Genomic DNA, 19,347 nt, shown 5'->3' with positions numbered 1-19,347 from the left:
CTAGGTTGTTTCTATATCTTAGCTATCCTATCTAATAATAGACAAACATTGTAATTGACCATACCTTCGCTACACCTCCCATTGGCTAATCAGTGTGATATGCAAATTAACCACCAATAAAGATGCCCGTTATTTTGCATATGTAGGCTCCAAGCCAGGAGTGAAGTCTGATGGCTCCTGGCAGCGAAGCCTAAGGGAAGCCCTGTGTGTTTATGTCTCCCATCAGGCTGCAGCAGCCCCAAGCCCCACCACCTTGGTGCTGGGGTTGCTGGGGGCTGGATTGGAGACACAAACACGCAGGGGAGCCCGGCACCCAGCAGCCCCAAGACACTCCAGCCGGGCCTATCGCGGACCTGTCCAGGAGCCAAGGTCCCATTAGCGAGGCACAACCCACCAACTCCTGTGGGCCGATTGCGGCAGTGTGGATCAGACCAGTGGAGGAACACGGCACTGCCTTAGCCCCAAAACAAGCCTGTGCCCACCCTGCCCTGCCCCCAGTTCTTGCCCTCCCCCCCCCATGAGGGTTCACACCTGCACGGTGAGTGCAAGCCTACCACCTATTCCCCAGAAGAGGAGGCCATGGGGGGCGAGCAGGAAGGCATGACCTGCCCATTCTGGCAGGTCGATGCAGCTTTGCCTCTCTGCCGCTCTGCCGCCGCTGCCGTTTCCACAGCTGCAGTGTTGGGACCCAGGCCCCCTGCCCTGGGCTCCACTCAAGGAGGGGCTCGGGGCCTGGGGTTTACTAAATTTTACTGGAGCTGCTCCCCATATCCCAGTCCCTGCCCCAGAACCACGCTGCCCACAGCAAGGCGCCCCAGCAGCATCCTGACAGGTGGGCGGCGGGAGAGCTGAGTAGAGCCGGGGCTCCAGGGAGCCACGGAAGGGCGGGGCCGTGGGAGCCAAGCTCTTGGGGGTCTGAGGAGAGAGCCTGAAAGTAGAGGAACCTTCAGCAAAGCGGCCACCAGGAGCCACGGCCACGAGGACAGGCCTCTGCCTGATGGGCGGATCCTAGGCAAGCACCATGGCTTCGGCAAAGCAGCTGGCCAGGAGGCAGGCAGCCCAAGGGGTGCAGAGCGGTGCAAAGGTGGGGTGCACTGGAGTGGGCTCAGGCCTGGGCAGGGTGCTGGCAGGCGGGGATCTGCCTCGCCCTCAGAGAGCGAGGTTCTGTTGTGGCCCCAATAGGCGGGAAACAGGAGGCAATGACTGCAAGCGTGGAAGGACGCCCAGGCGGAGGGGCGCAGACTTGCAGCCCTGAGGCAGGGGTGGAGGGGCGGCGCCACCTCAGTGGAGGAACACTGCACTGCTGGGTACCCCACTGCGGCGGTTTGGTGAAGCTCCTGGCCCTGACCAGGCCTCACTGCAGCCTGCACACTTGAGAGGCCAGGACTCTTGCTCCAGCTTTGGCCCAAAAGCCAGCCTGCGCCTGCCCCGCCCCCAGTTCTCGCCCCGCCCCATGGGGGTACACACCTGCCCGGTGAGTGCAAACCTACCACCTGTTACCCAGAAGGGGGGACAGTAAAGAATGGGGTGGGGCCGGGAGAGAGGAAAGAATGTGGAGCATCCATGATGAAGAGGTGCTTGAGAATGAGGCTTGGAAGCCTCACGAAGAGGTTTGTTCTGTTTGCCCTGAGGCTGTCCCTTAGGAAAGGTGGAGAGCCGGCTGTGAGGGCTCCCTGTACACGGAGTCCAGTTCCACAGCCAACTGGAATTGGCCTCAGTTTCCTGGTCTGTAAAATGGATTAAGCGTGTCCCAGTGCCTTCACTGAGCTTTGAAGGCCAATTGAGATACTATAGAAAGAAAATGAGGGAAGACTTGAGAAAGAAAAGGAAGGGCAGGCAACACAAAAGAAGGATTGGAAGGAACCTGTAAACCTATTGTCACTTAAATAGGGAATAGAGTCAATAGTGTTGTAATGATGGTATGAAGCCAGGTGGGTACTGGAAATATCCGGGAACACTTTATAAAGTATATGGTTGTCTAACCACTACTCTGTAACTAATAAACCTGAAACTAATACAAAATAATATTGAATGTAAATAAATGAAAATAGGAGTGAAATTTTTCTAAATTTCAAAGTTTAAATAAAGGCTGTAAAGGAAGGAAGGGGGGAATAAAAACAGTGTTTTTCATTTTACCACTTTATTGTCTTTTCAGTATATGAAAAAGACAGTTGTCTTTATATGGTGCTTTTATGCTTTTCTAAGTCATTATCTCATTTGATGTTCAGGGCAACTTAAAGACAAGATAGTTATTCCCTCCACTATTCAAAGAAAGGAAATCTTGGTGCCTGACCCCAATGATTCAATCATCGGGCCTTATTGTAAAACAGGGTTAGTGAAATTTTCTGTGAAGGATCATATCTATACTAATAAAAGCCTTGGGGGTGATCTGGCCAGCAGGGGAGGGCAGTTGGGGATGATCAAGCTGGCAGGGGAGTAGTTAGGCATCAATCAGGCTGGCAGGGGAGCTGTTAGGGGGAGATCAGGCTGGCAGGCTGAAGGAGTTAGGGGCAATCAGGCAGGCATGCAGGCTAGCAGTTAGGAGCCAGCAGTCCAGGATTGTGAGAGGGATGTCCAACTGCTGGTTTAGGCCCAATCCCGGCAGTCAGACATCCTGGGATCAGGCCTGCCAGACATACAGGGACATCCTGGGATCAGGCTTAAACCAGCAGTCGACATCCCCCAAAGGGTCCTAGATTGGAGAGGGTGCAGGCTGGGCTGAGGGACACCCCTCCCATGCATGAATTTCATGCACCCGGCCACTACTTGTAAATAATGCTGCAATGAACCTAAGTGTGTACATATCTTTTCAAATTAGTGTTTTTGGTTTTCTTTGGGTAAATACCCAGAAGTAGAATTTCTGGATCATATGTTAGTTATTTTTTAATTTTTCAATTACAGTATATATTCAATATTAGAGGTCAGATGCACAAAATTTGTGCAAATGTAGGCCTTCACAGCCATGGCAGCTGCCTGGATCCCTCCCTTGCAGCTGTGTGTTGCTGCCTAGATCCCTCCCTCGCAGCTGTGGGCAGCTGCCTTGATCCCATGGCTGCAGCCCTGGCTTCATCGAGGTAGGTCGTCTGGAAGGAAGTTTAGTCTAATTAGCATATTATGCTTTTATTATTATATATTATTTTGCATTCATTTCAGGTTTACAGCAAAGTGGTTAGACAATCATTTACTTAGCAAAGTGTTCCCCTGATATTTCCAGTACCTACCTGGCACCATGTTATCATCTATATTTCCTATTCTGTACATTAGGTCCCCAATGTTATTTTGTAACTACCAATCTGTATTTCTCAATCCCTTCACCTTTTTCACCCAGTCCCCCAAACCCTCTCCCCTCTGGCAGAAATCTTCATACTTTTTTCCACAGTGGCTGCATCAATTTTATATACCCACCAAAAATGCACAAGGGTTTCCTTTCCTCCACAGCCTCACCAACATTTATTTCTTGTCCTTTTGATAATAGTTATTCTGACTGGTGTGAGGTGATATATCATTGTGGTTTTAATTTGCATTTCTCTGATATTTAATGATGTTGAGGATCTTTTCATATGTTTGTTGTTCACCTGTATTTCTTTGGGGGGAAAAAAAGTCTATATAGATCCTCTGCCTATTTTTTCCATCAAATTATTTTTTGCTTTTGAGATATATTTCTTCTTAAATTTTGGATATTAACCAGTTATCATAGTAATATATTATGATTGTGGTATGAATTACAAAAATCTACACATATGATCAAAGTTCATTAAAGGGGCACATATACAGACATACACCCCAATGAATGTGTGTAAAACTGGTAAAATTGGAATAAGGTCTGTGAATATACCAATGTAAATTTTCTTAATTTCTTATCATATCCTATCTAATAAAAGGCAAAAAGGGTAATTAACCATACCTCCGCTATGCTTCCCATTGACTAATCAGGGCAATATGCAAATTAACTGCCAACAAAGATGGTGGCTGGCAGCCACGCAGCTGAAGCAAACATGAGGCTTGCTTGCTCCAGTGATAGAGGAAGCCAAGGTTCCCCACCTGCCGCAGCCCAGCTCTGAGCCCGAAAGCAACAGAGTTTCAATTATAGAAGCTAAACAAACACCAGATACCTGCTTTCAGCCGGCCACGGCCTCAGAGCTGGGAGCGCCAATGACGGCAACAATGTTTCAATTATAGAAGGTAAATAAATCCCAGAAAAAAAAAGAAAAGAAAAAAGGAGAGGCTGGGAGCTTCAGTCCCGGCCAGCCTGAAAACGGCCCTTAGCCCCTCACCCAGACTGGCCAGGCACCCCAGTGGGGACCCCCACCCTAAATAAAGGGGGTGTGGCCAGCCTGAAAACAGCAATCAGCCCCTCATCCAGACTGGCCAGGCACCCCAGTGGGGACCCCCACCCTGAAGGGGGTGTGACCAGCTGCAAACAGCCATCAGCCCCTCACCCAGGCTGGCCAGGCACCCAAGCGGGACCCCCACCCTGATCTGGGACACCCTTCAAGGCAAACCAGCTGGCCCCCACCCTTGCACCAGGCCTCTATCCTATATAGTAAAAGGGTAATATGCAAACTGACCCTAACAGCAGAAAGGCTGGGAATGACTGGTCACTATGACACACACTGACCACCAGGGGGCAGACGCTCAATATAAGAGCTGCCTTTTGGTGGTCAGTCACTCCCACACAGGGGCTCTGCTCAGCCACAAGCCAGGCTGATGGCTACCAGTACAGAGGTGGTGGTGGGAGCCTCTCCTGCCTCCTCAGTAGTGCTAAGGATGTCTGACTGCAGCTTAGGTCTGCTCCCTGCTGGCAAGTGGACATCCCCCGAGGGCTGCCGGGCTGCCAGAGGGATGTCTGGCTGCCATCTTAGGCCCAATCCCCTGGGGAGCAGGCCTAAGCCAGCAGGTGGTCATCCACCGAGGGGTCCCAGACTGTGAGAGGGCACAGGCAGGGCTGAGGGACTCCCCCCCCCTCCCCTGAGTGCACAAATTTTTGTGCACCGGGCCTCTAGTAATTACATAAGATATTGCCATTGGGAGAGACCGGTTGAATGGTACATGAGATCTCTCCATATTCTTTTCGCAACTTATTGTGAATATATACTTGATTATAAATAGAAAGTTTTATAAAAGAAAGTAATTCAAAGAAATTTTCAATTAAGATATGTTCCTTGTTTTTCTCATTTATATTTAGAATTATTGAATGATATAAAATGCAAAAAAATGTGTATTTTACTTTCTGTTATGTTTTTATTTTTTCAATTCAGTATTATTCTGCATTAGCTTTAGATGTACAGCAAAGTTTTTAGAAAACCATGTACTTTTCATAGCGATTCCCCCAATGCTTTAAACACTCACCTGGTCCTATATTTAATTATTATGATATTATTGGTTATATTCCCTATGCTATAATTTATATCTCTGTGACTAACAAATTATACTGCTTAATCCCTTCACCTTTTCCATCCAGTTCCCTAAAATCCCTCCCCTCTGACAATGGTCAATTTGTTCTCTGTATCTATGAGTCTGCTTCTCTTTTGTTTGTTTATTTTGTTCCTTAGATTCCACTTATAAGTGAAATCACCATTATGTATTTTAACTTCATCATAAAGTACATTTGCAATGATGTATATATTTTAATTGCACCAGTGCATCACTCTATCTTATTCAAAAAATAACATTCAAAAGATATATTTCTTATTTTAATGATGGTCAATAATCATTTCCTAGCACCTGAATAGTGCCACTAGGTCTTAAAGATTCAGTGTAGCACTAAGTTTTCTCAGAAACAGATAAAGAGAGGTATCTTATAAAATACAGAATATTTAGACTATTATAGTGTCAATATGTATCCCAAAACCTCCTCTAACGTAAAATTAGCCTATCTGCATATGAATAAATATAATACTTTTATTCAAGATGAGATATGCTTTAAATTCTTATTTAAAGATGTTAAAACTGGTAAGCTTTTCATCTGTAGTTTGTGTATTGATTTTAAATGTAATGGTTCAGAGGACTCAAGTTTTGGGCTAGATTATAAATTTATTACTCCACTATTTCTATAGTATTTAAGAAATGATCATCAGTGCTTCTTGCACATACATAGTTTTCAATAAATATATTCAATACAAAATGTAAAATATTAAAAGCCCCTATTCTTGCTAGTTGTTTGAGAGACCAAAGACTGTGAAGAGAAGAGGGTCTTGCTTTGTGTCTGCTTTTACATGGGTAAACTAAGGAGGATTCTCCCAACTATTCTAACTCTAAGAATACCAGAGCTGTTGAAAACCATGTAACATAATGTAACATGCAAATTGACTTGGTCAATTTGTTTGACAAAGTCTGTGGAAAGTAAAATCAAAGGCTTCACTTAACTGACCAGATGGTGTAGTCAAAATAAAGAACTTGAGTCAAACTAGAGTTTTGAGTCAAAATTCAATAGCTATTTTGGTAAGTCATTTTTGACACAGTCTAAATGGATATTACTGCCAGGAAAGGCCAGATAATAAAAACTCGAATAGTACGCATATAAAAATTTAACACAAAATGAAAATTATCATTTGAGATATGTATCACACTGTCACCCAACTTTATAAGGTGCAGTAAGAGACAGACTACATGATATTTCTTCATTTTCTAAAAATTTCCACATAATAGCAAAGCTGGCACTTTATAATTTCCAAAGCTATAAATCATTTCTGGAATCATGATGATATTACTCAAAACAGATGTGAAAACATATGTTTGCCATAGTTGTATAAACTGCTTACTTGTCATACTTAATAAATGTTGAATCTTCTACTTTAACTACATTCCATTTTAATAACAAAATTTATTTGAGGAAAATATAGTTTGTCTTAATATCATAACTCTAAGTGGCAGTACTAGATATAGACAACCTCAATTAAAAGAAAGCTTTCCATTATAACCTGGATTCACTTTAGTATGCCACTCCTGTTTATTAATGTCTTCATCAGAATGTGTGATAAACCTCTTTGAATTGAGTAAAACTATGCCATTCTGTAGCAAGAGATTCAAAAGTGCCAGTAGATACCACTGTGTAATTTATGAAAATCAGTGACCTGTGCATCTATCTGTACAAGTGTTCCAGCTGATTTCTCATTAGACAGAAATATGTACTTCAGTACTAAAGAATTCAGGCCAGTCTTAAATGCCATTTTGAATTAAGGGGTTTGCAGTTCCAGTGCAATCAGGTACAGGTTGATATGTTTCGAGAAAAGCTGTTTTACTACCAAGCTGTTCTTTAAATAGTCATGACGTGGTTGGTGGGAGAGGTCTCAGGAATGAACTATTATTGGGTTATGAATGAAGGTTCATCTTTAACTAGAAGTTCATTACCAGTGTAAAAGTTTTGGGTAGTTTACTATGCTGAGCTTGACTTCTTCCTTTTGTACTATTCTGAAAGCAATGATTTACATCTCAGAGCCCCAGAGGAGATAGCCATTCAGTGCTTGGATGAAAAATATTACTAGTAAACATGTGGCAAGGAAACCAACCAGGGATTAATGAAATTAAAATAACACATTATTCCAAATTCTAACCAAAATACTCATCTAGATTTTAGGAAGTTCAATCTAGAGAAGAAAGAAAAATGTATCCATTAACTCTTAGTTCATGAAGTCTTTTTTTCTATATCTTAAGAGCATCTTTAGTAGAGAGAGAACAAATGCACCCTATTGTGAAGTACCAACAAATCATCTGTGATTGGATAGATTACATTTTAGTTTATGTTCTTTGGCTTACAGCTACTGTCTAACTCATGGTGACAGTCATAACACATAACTTACAAAATATGCTTATAACCATTTGAGGTTAATTGATATATTTCCCAAAATATTTTGAAATATGCTGATACATTTTACCTTTTTCTTACCTTTGCAGCCTTTTAAGCAAGGCTGTACTCAGCTTTCATATGACATTGTTACTCTCCCTACATTTTTAAACAGATATCCTAAGAAAAACCTGCCTACTGTGCAGATGTGATTAATGCACTTCAGTTGCTCAAAAGCTAGAATGGTGTCATATCTACCAACATTCCAGGTAAATACTTTATTGGAGTACCTTGCTTAGTTTTCATTTGAAATGTCCAAATTAGCATGCATACTTTTTTAATTTAGTATTTATTTATTTTTATATATCTTTATTGTTGAGAGTATTACAGATATCTTCCCCTTCTTTGTTATTTATTTATTTTTATTTGTATATATATTCATTATTGAGAGTATTACAGATGGTCTCCCTCCTTTCAATTAGTGTATACTTCATTCATCACCGGCCCCCCCACCGCCCCCACCTTACTCTCCTCCAACTAGATCCTGACCCACTGCAGGGCTTCATCACTCTATTGTCTGTGTCTATGTGTAATGCATGTATGCATATAAGTTCTTTGGTTAATCTCTTCCCACCCATCCTCCCCCCTTCCCTCTGAGATTTGTCAGTCAGTTCTATATGTCCACGCCTCTGGTGCTATTTAATTCATCAATTTATTTTGCTCATCAGATTCCTTGATCATTTATTTTTAGATTCAATTGTTGATAGATACATATTTATTATTATTTTATTGTTCATATATTTATCTTTTGTCTTGCTTCTTCTTAAAGACCTTTCCACATTTCATGTAATACTGGTTTGCTGGTGATGAACTCCTTTAGCTTTTTCTTGCCTGTGAAGCTCTTTATCTGACCTTCAATTATAAATGATAGCTTTGCAGGGTAGAGTAATCTTGATCCTTACTTTTCATCACTTTGAATATTTCTTGCCATTCCCTTCTGGCCTGCAAAGTTTCTGTTGAGAGATCAGCTGACAGTCATATGGGCACTCCATTGTAGGTAACTAACTGCTTTTCTCTTGCAGCTTTTAAGACGTTTTCTTTGTATTTAAACTTTTCATTATGATGTGCCTTGGTGTGGGCTACTTTGGGTTCATCTTTTTGGGACTCTCTGCACTTCCTGGACTTGTAAGTCTATTTCTTTCACCAGGTAGGGGAAGTTTCGTGTCATTATTTCTTCAAATAGGTTTTCAATTTCATAGTCCCTCTCTTCTCCTTCCAGCACCACCATGATGTGAATGCTGGTATGCATGAGGTTGTCCCAGAGGCTCCTTGTGCTATCTTCATATTTTTGGATTATAATACTTTCTTTTCTTTTCTTTTCTTTTTCTTTTTCTTTTTCTTTTTCTCTTCTGATTAGGTGTTTTGTTTGTTTGTTTTTCTTTGTGTTTTTGCTTCCTCATATTCCAATTCATTGATTTGATTCTTGGCATCCTCTACTCTACTGTTGATTCCCTGTAAATTATTCTTCATTTCAGTTAGTGTATCCTTCATTTTTGACTGCTCCTTTTTCATGTCTTTGATGTTCTCACTAATTCCCTTGAAAGTATCACTAAATTCCCTGACATTTTCACTGTTTCTTGAAGTTATCATTAAGTTCCTTGAGCATCTATATAACTATTGTTTTGAATTCTGTATCTAGTAGTATGCTTGCTTCCATTTAATTTAGTTCTATTTTTGGATATTTCTTCTGTTTTATCTTTTTTGACATGTTTCTTTGTCTCCACATTTTGGGTGCTTCCCTGTGTTTGTTTCTACATATTAGGTAGAGCTGCTTTGTCTCCTGGAATTGGTAGAGTCCTTTGTGTAATGGGTGTCCTATAAGCCCCAGTGGCTCAACCTCCCCAGTCATCTGAGCTGGGCACTCTAGGTGCATGCCTGTGTGGGCTGTGTGCACTGTCCTGTTGTAGTTCAGCCTTGATATCTGTGGGTGTCACTAAGAGAAAATGACTCCCAGGCCAATTGGCTGTGAGGACCTGCTGCGTCTACAGTGGAAGATCTGCTGTGAAGGACACACCTGTATGGAGCAGGACTTGTTTCAGTGGGGCTTTGGTGCTCTATGTGTCTGTCCCATGAGTATATTGTTCATGCACATGGTAGAGGGAGAAGCTAGTATCATCTGAAGCTGTCCACCAGGTGCAGTGGCTCTAGGGCCTCTTCAGAGGTGCAAAGTCAACCACTGCCTTTGCCCTGTCTGGGGCCAGCCAGCATGAGCTCCAGAGCATTTGCAGATGGCTGCTATTGTTTTGGGTTTAGATATGTTCAGGAGAAGCTAAGCTGTGAACTTTTTCAGCCGCTGCTAGTGTCAGCCTGTGGCAACGCACCAAGAGGTATGGGGCACACTGAGTACAGCTGCTGCTTATTTGAGAGATTTTAGGAAAGCCTAAATCCTGAGCCAGAATAGACCATTTGTATGGAAAAGACACTGCAAACAACTTGGGTATGGCTGCAACTTGGGTGGGGAAGAGTCTCATGGAATCACCAGGTTGGGACAAATAGTGTGGGCCAGGTAGATGGAATCTCAGATATAGTACCTGCCAATCAATTCTATGAGGGAAATTCCCAGCACTTTAATGGGGAGAAAGCTGCCCCTGAGTTCTTGTGCTGATGCCACACAATTTAGTTCATCCCCTTATGTCCTGGACTCTTCCAAGCTGCTGCCACAGTGCTGGAGCTCAGAGGAAATGAGTCCAGGTAAGTCCATGTGCAAGTCCTTTAAGAGAAACTGACTGGTACTCCTGGAGCCTCTGTGTCACTCCACCACAATCCCTGCTGGCTTTTACAGCCCAGAGATATGGAGATGCCGCTTCCTGGCTCTGAGATTCTGGGATAGGGGACTGGTGTGGAGCTGAGGCTCCTTGTTCCTCATGGGAAGCCTCCTCAGCCAAGATATCTCTTCTGATTAAAAACACACATATGTGGGTGTCAGACCACCTGTTCCATGCCTCCGCTCCTCCTGCCCAGTCTGTATGTGTTTTATTCTTTAACTCTCTCAGTCAGATTAGGGGTGTTTCTGAATGATAGTTGTTCTGTATTTTAGTTGTAATTTTGATATGATTGTGGGAGGATGCAAGTACCACCATTTCCCTTCATTGCCATTTTGGTTCCTCAATTGAAATGATCTAGCAAACGTTCTTAAAATCACTTTTGAGAATTGATGGGAATATCTCTCTTTCATGACAGCAACTCAGTTTTTCAAACATAAGCCTCAAATGGTGAATCATTTAAAAATGTACAAAGTGCATGTAAAATTGTAAAAAAAAGGTCAGATGTCTCTAATCAGGCATAATAAAAGGGCTTCAGGATTATGTTCCCAACCACAGACACAGACATATTTCAGGCTGATTATGTAATTTATAACATCAAATAAACAAGCCTTAGGTAAGCACTATTTTTTACTATAAAAATAACTAATCTAAAGCCAATATGAATCTATTCTGGCTTGAGGAAATGTATATGCAATATACAGTACTGGGATGTTAATTGAATTAGTATCTGACCTTTATATGTACATCAAATAAGCAAAAATCATTTTACCTTTATTATCTCTTTGGAATTTTTTGATGGTTGGTCCATTTTCCTGATCAACAATAACTTCCTCTCTATTATTCGACATCATAACTGTAAATAGAGATATAACTGAGTGATTTTTTTGCAAATCACTCAAAAGAAAGGCAAAAAAACATTATATAAATGGCTATTTTATTTCAATAACAACTAACATTAATTTTATGTACTTCTTTTAAAACAATAAAAATTTGTGTTGATCTGATAATATAATTTACAAATCCATTAGCTGCTTAATTATGTGATTTTTAAAAATAAAATTAATATATTAGATATATAACTGCCAACATAAATCCTTTTGTAAAAATATATTTTTATTGATTTCAGAGAGGAAGGAAGAGGGAGTGTGAGAGGTAGAAACATTAATGATGAGAGAGAATCATTGATTGGCTGCCTCCTGCATGCCCTCTACTGGGGATCAAGCCCACAACCTGGGTATGTGCCCTTAACCAGAATTGAACCCAGGACCCTTCAATCCACAGGCTGACTCTGTATCCACTGAGCCAAGCCAGCTAGGGCCAACATAAATAATTTTAAATATTTCTTTTTTAAATGTTTATGAAAATTAGCTATTTACCTCTGTAATTAATATTTCCCAAAATGCTTCTGAATAGAATTTACCACTTAAGTTCATGAATTAATATAAGTATGCATTATGTCACTCTATAGAGTCTTGCACATAAATGCAGTAAAATTAATAGATAAAATAGAGCTTTCTGTTAATTATTATGTGTTTCTGCACAAAATTTTATATTTAAAGAGGGAAATCATGCCAATTTTCATAGGTTATCATTTAATTTTCTTTAATTATATTTTGTTAAAATATTACATAGTTCTATAAATAATATATGGTCACTTTAAAATAAAAATCCTCAAACCTTCTTTTTCATGTATAGACAACCTCACTATTCTGCTTGGATAATTTGGAATATGATTGAAAGACTACTGCCAGAGAAATTAGAAATGTTTTATGTTGTCAGAATTTTTTAAGAATATTATATTCCTTTGGAAATACTTGATTTTACTTCTAAGTGTAAGATATAATTCTTTTATGATATATCCATCACAGAGTACATTTCCCTATGTGCTCTGCTTTTAGCCAGAACTCCATAAATAATTATCTACACACACACACACACACACACACACACACACACACACACAAAAATAAATAAATAAATAAATAAATAAATAAATAAATAAATATCTCCCTTTCCTCTCTTCTCAGTTACTCATTAAAACAAGGAGTATCTCCATAGAAGAAAATATGACTTGTTTTTTTGATTCATCTGTGGTTATCCATCTGAATCTAATTGTCTTACACGGACTCCCTCCTACCAGTTGCACACAATGTCGTAACTAACGGTCTGGTCCACAAAATAGTAAAGTTAGGAGATCGCTGTCAACTCTTCCAGGAATTAAACTTACTCCCTTAGGGACATTAGCCCCAAGTTCTAGCTTAGTGGTTCTTAACTCTGGCTGCACATTAAAATCTTCTAAGGTGATACTGAAAAGCAAAACAAAACACTGCGCCCAGGCTCTAGTCCAGCCCAGGTAAATCAAACTCTTAACATGTGGCCTGGGTCTTCAGATTTATAAGTGCTCCAAGGGTGGTTATAACGAGGATTTAGATTTGAGACCCACTGTGCCCACTGTAAAGCTAAAAAAGCTATAAACAACATATAATGTTGACAGGCTACGCAAGACTTGGATAAATTTCCACAAGAGAGAAATCATATTCATTCTTCCCCAGAACAAAATCAGAACCTAACACCTTTCCTAATCCCTCAGTTCCTCTCTTCCCCACCTCACCCCATCCCTGGGAGGAAAAAGCATTATTTTGGAAAGGCTTGAAGAAATCATTATTGGGAAATCTAAAAATTTAGAGTTCAAATAAAGAATGCCCCTATAGTAAAACTAAAAGAAGCCCAGAATTTATTTTTTCTCTGAAGGAAATAGATATTTAGGAAATTGGATTCTGTAGGTACAGAAGATTAACAAAGATTTTACCTAGCTCATAATTATATACTAAATGAGAATTTGTTACAATTGAATGAATGCACTTAGTAATGTCTGTATACCCCAGTAAGATCAGACAGAAGGAGATGATAAACAAGGTAAAGGCACACATTAAAAAAAAATAGTGTTTATTCCTCACTTTTCCCTATCACTTTAAAATTGTTTTTCCACATATTATTTCATTTGACCTCACAAAAATCCACTCTATTAGGCAGGAAAGTAATTGTTTTCATATTAGATAAAGAAAGTGGTGGTGGTTAAGTGACATACTCAAGATTTCCTACCTATTTAGTGCCAGAACTATGGATAGATTGAAGTCTTTAATATGCCACATCACCAACAGTAACAGTATTCTGAAATTGTGTCTATGGTGTAAGATGTCTAAGACAATTAAAAAATTGTAGGGAAAAGCATATCAAATATTTGTGATCCAAGATTTGAAATTGTAGCAAACTATATATTGATTGACTCTTTAATCATTGAAACAATAAACTGCCTAAAGGACATTTTAACTTCAATTTTAAAGGATGTTGTGAATATAAGAAGATATTATATCACACTAGCTGTTAAATACCAACATACTGAACTAACAAATACTCTATAAAATTACCATCATATTATTTCCATGAGATCCAATGATACAGTAAATGAAATCCCTACCAGAAAACAAACGTTCAATATTTTAAGTTTCATTTTGTTATTCATATTGCTTCAGCAATAAAAAAAATACCACTTCAAAAAGCCATTTATACTAAGGCAGCATCAGCCCCTCCAGCTTCCTTTCCCCTTCTGTATTACCTAATGAAGGATTTCTTGAAAGAATATATTTAACATCCTTTCTTCAGGTGAAATACTCACCCATTCTGTCTGAATGGTGATCCATCTGAGAGGGAGAGCTGGATATACTGCTGCTGGGGTGGGAGGAGGTCTGGCTCCCAGGGCGATGATTCTCTTCCAGAGAGGGAGCAGGAGAAGGACTCTCTGGGATCCTTTCCTGACACAAAAGAAAGCAAAAAAGGAAATTCCATATGTGCACCAAGATTTTCATATTTGTTGAATCCATAACATTTGAAATTTTGATCTCTCCTTTATCCTGAAAGCATGCTCATCCACAATACCTGGTCTTAAAAACATATCTTTAAATAAAAGCTTATATATTTTCTTATAAAATTAATGGAATATAATGAAAGTTCAATAAGAGAAGAAAGTAAAAGGACTCTGTGCTATGTCAGATATATAGTAGTGGCTCAATAAAAATTTGCTTCCGTTTGCTTTCCTAGAAAATTCAAAAAGATTATAAATCCGGGGGCATGGTGAATGTTTATTGTTATTGTAAGCACTTCCATTGACATAAAGTTCATGCCAAGGTCTGGAGAGTGATCCTACTGTCTAAGTAAGAAGGTGATATCTCAAAAGTAAACATTTGAGAACTCTGGAATGAAACTTGCAAATATGGCAATTAGTACATGTTTAGCCTTTCTGCACAGACAAACAATATGGACTTAATATACCTGCAATATATCAGACCTTAAGAATTTATGTCACATTCTGAAAACAAAATGGTTTGGTTGTCATAGGATACAATAATGGGTTTTCCACAGTAACATTAAGAATTATTAATATCCATTCCTTAGTATTGTTGAGAGTTTTTAGTTTGAAATAATAAATTTGACCAAAAATGAAATATTTATTTTACATACTTGAACAGTAATTGCTATGGCTTTCAACATTTCTGTAATTATGAATATTGCTATAAAACTCTTAAGTTGTTCACTATATTTATGCACCATAAATTGATGAATAAGTAGAGCAATTATTTAGTTAATTTGATCAATAAAATAACCCAATTGTGGTTTTTATGCATATATGTAATCAATGTGACTGGGAGATAGATATGATGGGATGGAGAATCTTGTTTCTATAAAATATTTAATCCATTCATAATAAATTTCTTAAACGTTGTGTCTATAATTACAACATAAGTATTCTAATCATCATATTACAAGTTAATTTGTTAAATATGTGCTTGTATATTTTCACATTGATTTTCCATGAGTTGCCCAAAATTTATATAAATCCCGTAAAGAAAAACTGAGTGATATAAAGGAATTGTAGCATGTGAGATTCCCTTGGATTCTCCCTCTGAACTTTCAAACAATTTGAACAGCTAAAACTCAACAAAGGATTCCCTGCTCAACAAACAGACACACTGAGAGATCCACATATTGAAACATCAAAAGGTGGTCAACTAAGATGAAACAGGTGAGACAAGAAGGGATGAGGGCTTAGAATAGCAATGGATGCAGCCCTGCAGTGAGGAGCTCAAAGCAATGCTCATCCCAGAGAAGGGGAGGAAGTCAGTTGTGGCTCATTCTTCCTTCAGCTGTGAGAAGCAGAGAGACTGGGTGGGAACTCTTGTGGGATGAGCAGTACAAGTTGCAACTGAGCCAAGAGACCTGGGCAAGGACAGAGCAAAGGGGTTCTGCCACAGCTTTTGGATGGTTGACACTCCAGACAAAGAAAGAAAGCCATAGAGCTTTTTATACCAAGTGGCTGAGCAAGTTATCTGTAAACCCGAGAACTGTTTCTACAGAATCACTATTTCTCCTCAGCAAAGTGTACACTCTGTGACTTATTCCAAGTTGGGGCACACTGGGCAGAGGTCCAAGGTCACCATTACCAAGAAAGCAAAACAAAGAAGGCAGCCAAATACCCCCAGACAACACCACACCCAAGTATGGCAGCCACACTGACAGCAGCCATGGGCATTAGCTATGGGTTTTCACAGAGCTAAAAAATTTGTGATTCAGCACCACCTACTGAAATATAATAGAAAGAACTCTTCATAGTTGACATAATTGATATCTAATTGTCACTCATATGTAGATGTCTAGACAGAGAAGGAGCCCATCAAACACCATGAATAACCATGGTAGCAAGGAAGCTCAGAAATAAAATAAAAAATCTCCAGTAAGCATGTTTGAACATATGGAAATATGTGATATAAATGACAGAGAATTCAAGATTGCATTTCTTAAAATACTTAATGAGATGTGAGAAAATACAGAGGCAATTTAATGCACCCAGAAAATAAATTTACAAACAAAACAAGTACTTTACCAAATAGCTTGACATTTTTAAAAAGAACCAAACAGAAACCCTGGATATGAAGAATTCATAAAAGAGGTCAGAAATAAACTTGCAAGCATAAGAAATAGAGCCAACCAGATGGATGAAAGAATTACTGATATCGAAGATAGAACTCTAGAAATGACACAGAGGGAAGATGAGAGAGATGTGAGCAATCAATCAATCAATAAATATAACTCAGACTAAATCACAAAAAGTGATAAAAGAATAATGGACATACCAGAAGAAGAGAGGAAGAAGGGAAAGGAAACCTATTAACCCAAAAAGTTAATGAGGACTTCCAGATCATATGGAAAAAAAACTAGATCCTTGAATTCAAGAAGCAAACAGAACACCTGGTTACTTCAATCCAAAAAGGCCATCTACAAGGCGCATTGTATTAAAAGTGTCAAAAATTAATGACAAAGAAAAAATTATCAAGGCATCCAGGGAAAAGAAGGAAGTGACCTATAAAGGAAAGCCCGTCAGGTTATTATTGGACTTCTCAGCAGAAACTCGATTAGCCAGAATAGGGTAGGACCAAATATGCAAACTACTGGAGGAGACAAATTACTAGCCAAGAATAATGTATCCAGCAATGTTATCTTTTAAATATGAAGGAGAAATAAAATATTTTCCAGACATACAGAAGCTGAGGGAATTTATCACCAGAAGACCTCCATTGCAGGAAATACTCAAGGGGGTGATTCTACCTGAAACAAAAAAACAAAAGGTCACCACACTACTAGTAAGTTCACCAACAAACTTACAGCATAAATAGGGATAATCTGTGACAATAAAAACATAAAAAGGGAGGAGTAAAGGGTCTGGATTTGCTAGGAGGATGGAGATCAGATGCATTCAAAAGAAAAAGAAAAACCTATTGACTAGGTCCTACTCTATATATTAAACTTTCTTTTTTATAAACCTAAAGATAACCACAAAAAACCACTGAGACACATCGTTCAAAAAAAGGTGAAACAGGAAAGAAGTATGGAATATCACCAAATAAAAACATCATATAGAAACACAAAAGAAAAGAACAAATGGAGGCACAGAGCTACCAGAAAATAATAGATAAAATGGCAAAAGGAAATCTTCATACATCATAATTGCCCTCAATGTAATGGCCTGAATTCACCAATAGAGAGTTCAAGAGTAGGAGATTGGATCAAAAAACAAAATCCAACCATATGATGCCTATAAGAGACACATTTAAGCTGCAAAGACAAGGGTAGATTCAAAGTGAAAAGGTAGAAAATGATTCTCTAAGCAAATAACATCCACAGAAAGCCAGATGTAGCCATACTTATGTCTGACAAAAAGATCTTAAGATAACAAAAGTAGCAAGAAACAAAGATGGACATTCTATAATGATAAAGGGGACACTACATCAAGAAGACATAACACCCCTTAATGTATATGTACCAAATCAGTGAGCACCAAAAATATAAAGCAACAACTAATAGAACTAAAGTGAGAAACTGACAAAAATAATCATATTAGGGGACCTAAATACTCCATTAACAGCTCTAGATAGATCATCCAAAAAGAAAATCAATAAAAAATATCATCTTAAATGACACATTAGACCAAATGGACATAATTGATATTAACAGAGCCTTTCATTCCAGAGAATCAGACTATATATTCTTTTCCAGTGTATATGGAACATTCTCAAGGATAGACCATATGTTGGGTCACAAAACTAGCCTCAACAAATTTAAGAACATTAAAATCATACCAGGCATATTGTCTGACCACAATGCTTTGAAATTGGAAATCAACTACAAAAAGGAAGTTTTTTTTAAAAAAAAAAACCCACACAGATATGTGGAGATTAAATAGCATACTACTGTATGATGGGTCAAAAAAAATGAAAAAGTGAGATCAGCAGCTATATAGAGACAAATAAGAATGACAATATGACATATCAAAACTTCTGGGATGCAGGGAAAGCAATAATAAGAGGAATATTTATCTCATTACAAGCCTATCTCAAGAAACAAGAGAAATACCAACTAAACAGCCAAACAGTATATTTTAAAGAACTAGAAAAAGAATAGAGGAACCAAGATGGCAGCAAAGGTAAATGCTGATACTTGTATCCTACTACAACCACACCAAAATTACAACTAAAATACACACCAACCATCATTCAGAAACCACCTGAAATGTGACTAAATGGAAGTCCTACAACCAGAGAATTAAAGAAAAAAACACATTGAAACTGGTAGAAGGGTGGAGGCACAGAATAGGCTGTTCTGACACCCAGGTGTGGTGTGTTTTTATTTATTTATTTATTTACTTACTTACTTATTTTTTCTTTTTCTTTTTCTTTTTATGTGTGGTGTGTTTTTAATCAGGAAGGATATCATGGCTGAAGAGGTCTCCCATGAAGAGCAAGTGATCCCAGCCCCACATCAGGCCCCCAGCCCAGGGTTCCAGTGCTAGGAAGAGAAGTTCCTGTAACTTTGGGCTGTAAAAACCAGTGGGCATTGTGCCTGAGTTGTTACTGGTGAGAAGAGAAGCTGAGAAGCCCTTGGTTTTTGTCTTCAAAGGGAAAAATTTCAATCAAGAGACAAAATATAGAAAACCAAGCAAGACTTTATTGACCTCAGCAAAAATATATTTAGGAAAGTGAAACAAGTAAGGGCATAGAAGAAGCAACAGGAGAGTCTAGGCCGGGCTGCATAAGCTCTGGGCAGTTAGAGGATTGGGGGGGTGTGCTTTGCTCCCCTGGTTGAAAGTCTCATGGGATCCATTAGAGGTTAGGGGTTACATGGGGTAAG

General features: G+C 39.1%; 1 protein-coding gene across 1 annotated transcript in view; it reads right to left on the bottom strand.

The window, feature by feature from the left end:
- The window catches only part of DACH2 (dachshund family transcription factor 2), a 745,051-nt gene that overhangs the window by 95,056 nt on the left and 630,648 nt on the right, over positions 1–19,347 (bottom strand). Inside the window, exons 7-8 of the mRNA XM_059678534.1 lie at positions 14,285–14,420; positions 11,378–11,461 (exon numbers count right to left, since the gene is read on the bottom strand). Of these exons, the coding sequence (XP_059534517.1) occupies positions 11,378–11,461; positions 14,285–14,420 (220 nt within the window). The remainder of the gene's footprint in view (positions 1–11,377; positions 11,462–14,284; positions 14,421–19,347) is intronic.

Source organism: Myotis daubentonii, chromosome X (genome assembly GCF_963259705.1).
Source record: "Myotis daubentonii chromosome X, mMyoDau2.1, whole genome shotgun sequence".
Classification (NCBI taxonomy): Eukaryota; Metazoa; Chordata; class Mammalia; order Chiroptera; family Vespertilionidae; genus Myotis; species Myotis daubentonii.
The sequence above is the reverse complement of the archived record's forward strand: the minus strand, read 5'-3'. Positions and strand labels throughout refer to the sequence as shown.